This window comes from Pelodiscus sinensis, chromosome 9 (genome assembly GCF_049634645.1).
Source record: "Pelodiscus sinensis isolate JC-2024 chromosome 9, ASM4963464v1, whole genome shotgun sequence".
NCBI classification, from domain to species: Eukaryota; Metazoa; Chordata; order Testudines; family Trionychidae; genus Pelodiscus; species Pelodiscus sinensis.
The window spans coordinates 61,725,118-61,733,056 of NC_134719.1; the positions used below are offsets into that span (position 1 = coordinate 61,725,118).

The 7,939-nt window shown below is 50.6% G+C and overlaps 2 protein-coding genes across 13 annotated transcripts in view; one reads left to right on the top strand and one right to left on the bottom strand.

The window, feature by feature from the left end:
• The window catches only part of TNN (tenascin N), a 40,635-nt gene extending 36,687 nt beyond the window's left edge, over positions 1–3,948 (bottom strand). For 3 of the 12 annotated variants that reach the window (XM_075936909.1, XM_075936912.1, XM_075936911.1), the window contains exon 1: positions 193–3,948. The gene's annotated coding sequence lies outside the window, so the exon portion shown is untranslated. The remainder of the gene's footprint in view (positions 1–192) is intronic. The other 9 variants (XM_075936908.1, XM_075936904.1, XM_075936906.1 and 6 more) reach the window with 6 other exon arrangements.
• A 451-nt stretch (positions 3,949–4,399) lies between these two features.
• MRPS14 (mitochondrial ribosomal protein S14) lies at positions 4,400–7,146 on the top strand. The gene is made up of 3 exons (XM_075936934.1): positions 4,400–4,518; positions 4,746–4,904; positions 6,621–7,146. The coding sequence occupies exons 1-3, from the start codon at positions 4,474–4,476 to the stop codon at positions 6,801–6,803; spliced, it is 387 nt and encodes a 128-aa protein (XP_075793049.1). The 5' UTR covers positions 4,400–4,473; the 3' UTR covers positions 6,804–7,146.
• Positions 7,147–7,939: the final 793 nt, after the last annotated feature.

Consider the following 7,939-nt stretch of genomic DNA (forward strand, 5'->3'; position numbering starts at 1 on the left):
ACATTTACTGTTTGTGCACTGGGTGGGTCAAATGGGACTCTACGATGTGATGCGAGAGCAGGATTTTAAATTCAAGAGATAACAGAGCTTAGAGCTGCATTTGTCCTCTTGGATTCCTGGCATCAGTCTCCTCTTATATCCCGCACCCTCCCCAGGGGCATACTCCTCATACACAGCACCTCCCACACTCACCTCTGCCATTTTCCAGCTGGACTCGCCAGCTCTCCCTGTAGCTGCTCAGCAGGGCATATGCTGCAAAAAACAATGCACGATTATTGTTTTTATTTTTGTAAACAAAATCTCTTGGGCTGTGCCCATATCCCTTTTTGCATTTGCAGCCCACAAATATTCTAGCAAAGGAGCTCGCTGACCAGCCTGTTTTCAGAAATGGAGAAGTCAAGCAAATAATAAAGAAAATCTAGGAAAAGCAAATGTATCATTCTCTTCTGCAAGCACCAAAAACTTGATTTTAAGCATTCCATTCAGCCCATCAGGGACCAGACACGCACCATGCAAGGAACTTCGGTGCTCAGAGGCACAAAGTTTGAGTTTTTAGCATCACAACAAACTGCTCACAAATGAGTTACAGTCCAAGAACTTGGCTATCCTTGTATTTTCAGAGCTCTGTGCTCCTCAGGTACCGGGGATTCCCTCGGTGTAGAGGAATCTTCATTTGATAAGAACAGCTGTAAGGGGCTCCTATATCCTACCCTCAATTACCCTCCTAGGTCAACTCTCTCACAGTTTTTCTCTGAAAGCGGGGCAAAGGGGCCAGCACCAGGGCAGGATTTAGCCCAGAGCCTTGCCCCTCTGGGTTGCTGGTCCCGAGCCATCTGTAGAGAGTAGTGACTGAAAATTGCTACCATACTATGGCACTTTTGTGATGCAAGTTAGTGGTCTCAGTCCAGTGCCTAGAGAACAGAGGTCCACATGACAGAAACCATCCACCACAAGTAGTACCCAAGTTGGCAGGGAGGCCCAGGATAGAATAGGCTCTGGAGGCTGATCTATCCTCTCAACCCTAAAATCAGTCCTGTCAGGCCATGAGCAAGGAGTTGATGTTCTTTAGCAAAAGTTGGGGTTCATCATGCTACTGATTTTGCTGTGCACAAACAAACATTAATCCCCAGGACTCGAATAACAGGCTGCACAGAACTGTGCTTCTATTGTAACACACCAGAACTCCTCTGCCTCTGCTCAGACATCTCAGTAGGAAACCTGTCAGAAAAGAAAGCACTTCAGGTCCGTGAAAGGAGCTAATTTCAAAGGCAAAACTTTCTGGGTGGTGCAGCCAGCAGATATGAATTGTTAATTTCGCTAAGTGGTTGATTTCAAAATAAAGAGCCGAAAATATGTTCCCCCTGAAGTCACAACTCTGTTTACTGCAGCAGACAGTTACTTTAAAGCATCTTGACTGAGATTCCACACATTGCAAAAGGGCAGCTACTCTTTCAAGGCAAGACAGTAGAGGAAGAAACATACCACCCATGCAGAATTTCCCAGTCATTTTTCATGGGTGAGAGGGTCATGATAGTTCTTTTATGCCTGTAAACCACAAGTACTTCATCAAAATGTGTGAGCTGAGAAGACGTGAATTTTGCCTCTAAAAACCAAGAATAAGACCTATGAATAGCCAGGCAGACAAAGAAGCAGCCTGAGAGAGAGATGGGAAAAAGAGACTGAGACAAACCAAATGCCTAGAAATTATGGACATGCAGCACAGACATATTAAATGGAAAATGACCACGTTGTGTGGTATATTGCTTAGCCACATTACATCATTTTTTCCTGTTGGAACTCCATCCCCATCATTTTTACAAGCTCTCTCCTCCCAACATCAGATCCTTGAGGTCTGCACAAAACCTTAGCCTGAGGTTTTGCAAAGGCTACCAGTTTAATGAAATGAGGGCAGTATTTATTCAGACTGACATCAGCACTGGGATGAAGTTCCTACACAGTGTAAACCTCGAAAAGTTTGTGGTCCCTTCCTCCCTGCACAAAAGCGGAGTTTCACTATAAAAGGAAAGGCAAACTGGGCAAAAGAGCCACACCCTTTCCTCCAAGAATGGCGGCAAGAGCTCTCATCAGCTCTGCAGTGGTAGGAGGGTGTCAACATCCTTGTTAATGATGGACTCTTCGCTTGTATCAGCAAGCAACTATAGCAAGTCTAGCCCAGCTCTTCTTTGTTTCCTGCATACGGACACAGCTGTAATAAGAGCAGGAATTAGGGGGTCTTCTCTGTCCCCCAGCACGACAACAACTTTTCTCTCCTATGGTTTTGTCTGCACCAGAAGTGTGCACAAGCCCAGAAACTGATGGACAACCAGCAATAGCGCTGATCTGGTACAACGTGCTAATGTAGACACAGGAAGCTGGGATTTGCACTGTAGGAATTCACCCAAGTTTCAAGCAGATTATGCACTGATCCAGGGGAACTCTGGAAGGTCCCCAGCTAGACCAAGAGAAAGGTATTTTGCAACACTCCTAGGGAGTGCAGTATATCTTCCTGTAACTACTCAGTTCTGCTGACCTCTGTTAGATGGGAAGGGGAAAGGGAGCAGAGCCACAGCTACTTCCCACTCCAGTATGGGTGAATTCCTCTTGGAGGAAACAAGTACAATAGAAGCCCAAGGGCTGTACAATCCTGGCCAGCTGTAACCCAAATCCTGCAAGGTGGATGAGCTTAATGTAAGGAATCGCCCTCCCTCCACAATGTAGCCCTCAGGAAGTGTGTACGCTACAGTCTATCTAGTAAATATTGTATTGCTATCCTCAAATACATCTCATCACTGACCCTCCCAATTATCACTCCCAAATGGATTCAATCTCCAGTTATCCAGCCAATAACTACATTCCTTGATCATTTTGACCCAAAGATTACTACTCTTTTAAGTGATTATTGTAGCTTGAAGCCATAGGGTAAAAGTAGGGCTGGGGGAAGAGACCCCAACCTTGCCTCCTCTGTCCAGGTCCCACTCCCCAGCACTACAGGGAAGTAGGGTGGAGCAAGGCCCCAGCCCCTCCCAGCACAGTGGGGAATGAGGAGGGCATGCAGCCCCAGTCTCCCCAGCCCCAGAACACAGGGGAGGGAGGAGGGCACATAGCCCCATACTCCCCAGCCCTGGAGCTCAGGCAGAGCGAGCACTGGGGGCTGGGAGCAGCAACACTCCTCTCCCAGTGCACCTACAGTAGGCATTTGGGGGGCAGAGTGTAGGTGGACCCCTGCCTGACACTTTGGGAGGGCAATGCGATCCCCTGTGCTTGAAACACCGTTTTTATCTTCTTTCCACAGAAGCAAAGATTGCTAGAAGATCCCAAAGGTCCATCCAATCTGCTAGTCTCTAACAGTAACCACTGCTGAATTCTGCATTGGAAGGCAGAATACCTCTCAGCAATGCTACATAAAACCCCACATTCCCTCACAATCGGTGCTATCAATATACAATTTCCTTTACAACATCTTCCTCTGTGTGGTTGTCATTTGCACGTATGCTGGGGAGAGCTTACATCTGTGGAGCACTAAGAAGCCCTTGCAACAGAATAAGACAAAGTGAATACATTTAAACAACTGCAATCACTTAACAGTGTCTGCAGTCTGGTGGATAATAAAACCAGACACACAAATTAGGCATCTCGGCCTGTGAACTCGTCTTCATGGGGAGTCGGGACAGGGTTTCTCGCTCCAGGCCAGGAGCTTTTACCACCTGTGGATTTCACTGTCACTCAGGCCAGCAGCTTCCTCAGGTTTGCCTGAAATAGAGCTGGTGCCAGGGGGTTGGGCTGCAGAAGGGGAACAAACCACAATTCAAACCCATGGCTCTGCCTGGTTCCACCAAACTCTCCCAACCCTCCAAAACCCATCCAGCCCTCACCCCCAAGCCTCCCTTCCTACCCTAAGCCTCCCAAAGCCTTTTCTCTCCAGCCATGCTTCCCCCACCTCCTCTTCCTCCCCCCAACCACCCTCCCCAATCTCTCCTCCTCCCCCAACCACCCCTTCCCCTAACTCCTCTACACCCTCCAAATCCCCCTTCCTCCCACCAACCCCCCAACCCCCCTTCTTCCTTCAACCCCCCTCCCCCAACCCCCCTTCTTCCTTCCAACCCCCCTTCTTCCTTCCAACCCCCCCTCCCCAACCCCCCTTCTTCCTTCCAACCCCCCTTCTTCCTTCAAACCCCCCCTCCCCAACCCCCCTTCTTCCTTCCAACCCCCCAATTCCTCCCTCCAACCCCCCTTCTTCCTTCCAACCCCCCAATTCCTCCCTCCAACCCCCCTTCTTCCTTCCAACCCCCCAATTCCTCCCTCCAACCCCCCTTCTTCCTTCCAACCCCCCAATTCCTCCCTCCAACCCCCCCTCCCCCACTTTCCTTCGCCCTAACCACCGCCAACCGCCCCGCCCCGCGACACCCTCGCTCCGCCCCTCCCCCCCAGCCCGCCCCTCAGGCTCTCGCGCGGGCGCATGCGCAGGCGGGGAAGATGGCGGCCTCCATGCTGGGCCGGGCGCTGCGGGCCGCTCTGCAGGTCAGTCCCCCCCGCGCGCCGGCCCCGCCCCTCCCCTCCCCGCCAGCCGGGTCCCGCAGCGCCGCGGGGTGGCAGCCCGCCCGCAGGGAACTGCCTGTGCGGGCCCCGCGCGCGCTCCCAGCCCCTGCCCCGGCGCGCGCAGCCGCGGTGCAAGGTCCGGCGGGGGGGTTGCAGCGCGCGCACGCGGCTGGGCGAGGGGCTGAACCTGCCGCTTTCCCGCTGGGCAGATGGTCCCCTCGCCGTGGGCCGGGCACGCGCGGGGCTACTACGTGGACTGGAGGATGCTGCGCGACGTCAAGAGGCGCAGGCTGGCTTATGAGTACGCGGACGAGAGGCTGCGGATCAACGCGCTCCGAAAAAACAACATCCTGCCCAAAGAGCTGCAGGTAACGTCCCCGGGACCCGGACCCCATGGCCGCAGGCTCCCCCTTCTGCAGCGGGGCGAGCTGTGGGCTCTGTCTGGGTGGGGGAGGAAGCAGCTCCACACACTGCTGTTCCCCCTCTCCTGGTTGGGGCATGGCAGCAGGGAAGCTCTGTCCCTGCACTTGCTTTCAGGCTCCACCCTGGTTGCTCCCCGAGCCAGACAGGGGATTTGGGTACCTGCCTCCTCCCACCCGACCCCACAGCCTGCTCCTGCAGATCTGCACTTGAAAGGGAATCCTCCGAACTGTCATTCATGCTAAAATTCGACACTCTACGTGGGGTCTCAACAAAGACTCTAGCTCTCTTACCCATTACAAAGATAGCTTCCCCAATTATCATCTCTAATACCATTAGCTCACAGACATTTACCCTCCCCCTGCCGCAACCCCCTTCTGTTCTGAAATTTGATTTGTCCTTTTCATATGTGTTCATTTTTTTTAATTGTATCCTTTGGTATATAGGGTTGACTATTTTCTTCCACTATTTGATCTGAGGAAGTGGGTCTGGCCCCCAAAAGCTCATCATCTAATAAACCATCTTGTTAGTCTTTAAAGTGCTACACAGTCCTGTATTTTGTTTCAGCTACCCCAGACTAACACGGCTACATTTCTATCACTATTCTGTACGTCCTGGCTGACTTCTGCTCCCTTGCTACTTTAAAACCTTAGACCGTGATCCTGCAAAGCCTTACCCATATGGTTAATCTCAAATAGCCCTATTGAAATCAGTGGGACTACTTACCTACATGCACTATTAAAATGGGGCATTTATAAGTCTTTCCAGTAGGGATATAAAAGCACATTTAAGCTGGGGATGCTCCAGGTCCCACATGAGGCTGCCAGCTCCCAGCCCGCATGGGGCCAGCGGAGCCGCTTCTGCGCAGGGCTATCGGCTCTCAGCCTGCGGGGGCCCAGCGGAACTAGAGCAGCCTTCTACTCGCAGTGGGCCATGGGTGCAGGGCTACTCCCTGGGTACTGGTTAATTGTTATCCGTTAAGCATCACCTGTTAAGGTTGTTGCTTACTGGGTAACCAGTTACCCATTAACATCCCTATTTTCCAGAAGGACTTTTAGGTAGACATTGAGTGCTTCTTCCACAATCTCTTCTGACACTGGGTCCCTGCAAGAACTGTTCTGCTTGCTGTAGGTCTCTCTCTCTGATTGAGTAGACTCCTTTATCTGCCTGGGAGCCTCTCAGCTGATGAGTAGGGATACAAAGAAGTTTAAGTAACCATTACAAATCTTAGTGGTTACACATGCTGCAGGCTCTGCAATATCTGAGCCCGCAGAGCAAGGCAGCAGCCTGGAGCTGGTGCATGTTGGGAGCTGGCTGATAAGCTGGTTCCTGGCTGCTAGCCCTGCTCCCAGGGAGCTGGCTGCTGCAGAACTTGCATTATAGCCAACTTCTCAGGAGCAGGACCAGTAGCTGATGCACTCCAGAAGCCAACATATAAGGAGCCAACATATAAGTTGGCTACGGGTGCTCACTGGCTGTCAGGATGCACTACGGGGTCTGCAGAGCGGGGTATCAGCTGGCTCCCAGGAGCATGGCTGGCAGAAGAGTTTAACCACAACCAATAGGCAGATGCTTATCAGTTAATCATGTACATTCCTACTACTGGTGAGGCAGCTAACATGAAACAGATGGGCCCAACTCACTCGCCCTTCCTTCTGTTGCAGGAAATAGCAGATAAAGAGATTGCTGCTCTGCCACGTGACAGCTGCCCTGTGAGGATCCGGAACAGATGCGTGCTGACATCCCGTCCCCGAGGTGTGAAGCGGCGCTGGAGGCTTAGTCGAATTGTTTTTCGCCATCTGGCTGACCACAGTCAGATGTCCGGGATACAGAGAGCTATGTGGTAAAATCACACCCAGGACTTGTTTGCTTAGCCAAGGAGAGGCAGATGGGGCCAGCTCTTGCATTCCTGACAAATCAAGACTATCCTTTGTTTAAAATCAGCATAAATGTACCAGAACAAGTAGGGGAAGGGAGTAAAGAGGAGTCATTTCAGTTGCCGGGATACCACTGAGAGGGACTGCTACACATTGAATGGCAAAGAAAGGGGTAGAGAAGAGTAGGAATGTACCAAGCCAGGCTGTGCAAGAGACAGTTTTATTTTGACATGAAGAGTAACTACTCTGTTAGGCTGAGCTGCAATTTGTAATGTAAAGCAACATCTAATTAAAAACAAGTTACAGTACAAGAGTTGTTCAGTAATTCTGGTTCACTCTTTACATTCAGGTTGCAATGACCTCTTTGATCAAAAGTTATTTGATCAAAAGTACCACTACAAATTAGTAATCGCACCATACAGCAGGTAAGTGTGCTGCAGTACATTGGAAGAGAAGCTCTAACTACTGTAGCCAAATAGCTGAAAGTATGCACCTGTCAGTTTAGATATTTGTAGACAATACGGCTATGTCTACACTTGCAGCTCCTTGTGTGAGTAATATGCATATGAGACTAAGCGTAGAATACCACCGAGCCTCATTTGCATACCTAATGAGCCACCGTTTTTTTCAGAAGAGGCTCTTGCGCAAGAAGGAGCGTCTACATTGCCCCTTCTTGGGCAAGAAAAACCCTCTTGCGCAATGCCGTTACACCTATTACTTTTCAGGAAGAATGGCATTGCGCAAGAGGGTTTTTCTTGTGCAAGAAGGGGCAGTGTAGACGTTCCTTCTTGCGCAAGAGCCTCTTTTGGGAAAAAAAGGTGGCTCATTAGGTATGCACATGAGGCTTGGTGATATTCCATGCTTAACCTCATTTGCATATTACCCACGCAAGAAGCCGCGAGTGTGGACATAGCCTATATGTTGTTATAACTGGCAGACCAGGTGTGGGTGAAGAGCCCATTAAGCTGAAGGGCAATGGGCTTCCTCTCCCTGCACAGGTAAGGAGTTGGATACATGACCTAGATCTGACTTCCTAACATCTCTGTTCCTGCTGAACAGGAACAATAGCACCATCTGCCCTAGGAGTTAGGTGAGCTAACACCATC

Coding starts and splice junctions, on each gene's coding strand:
- MRPS14 (XM_075936934.1), top strand. CDS start 4,474: ATGGCGGCCTCCATGCTGGGCCGGGCGCTGCGGGCCGCTCTGCAG. Junction 4,519..4,745: donor CGCTGCGGGCCGCTCTGCAG/GTCAGTCCCCCC, acceptor CCCGCTGGGCAG/ATGGTCCCCTCGCCGTGGGC. Junction 4,905..6,620: donor TCCTGCCCAAAGAGCTGCAG/GTAACGTCCCCG, acceptor CTTCTGTTGCAG/GAAATAGCAGATAAAGAGAT.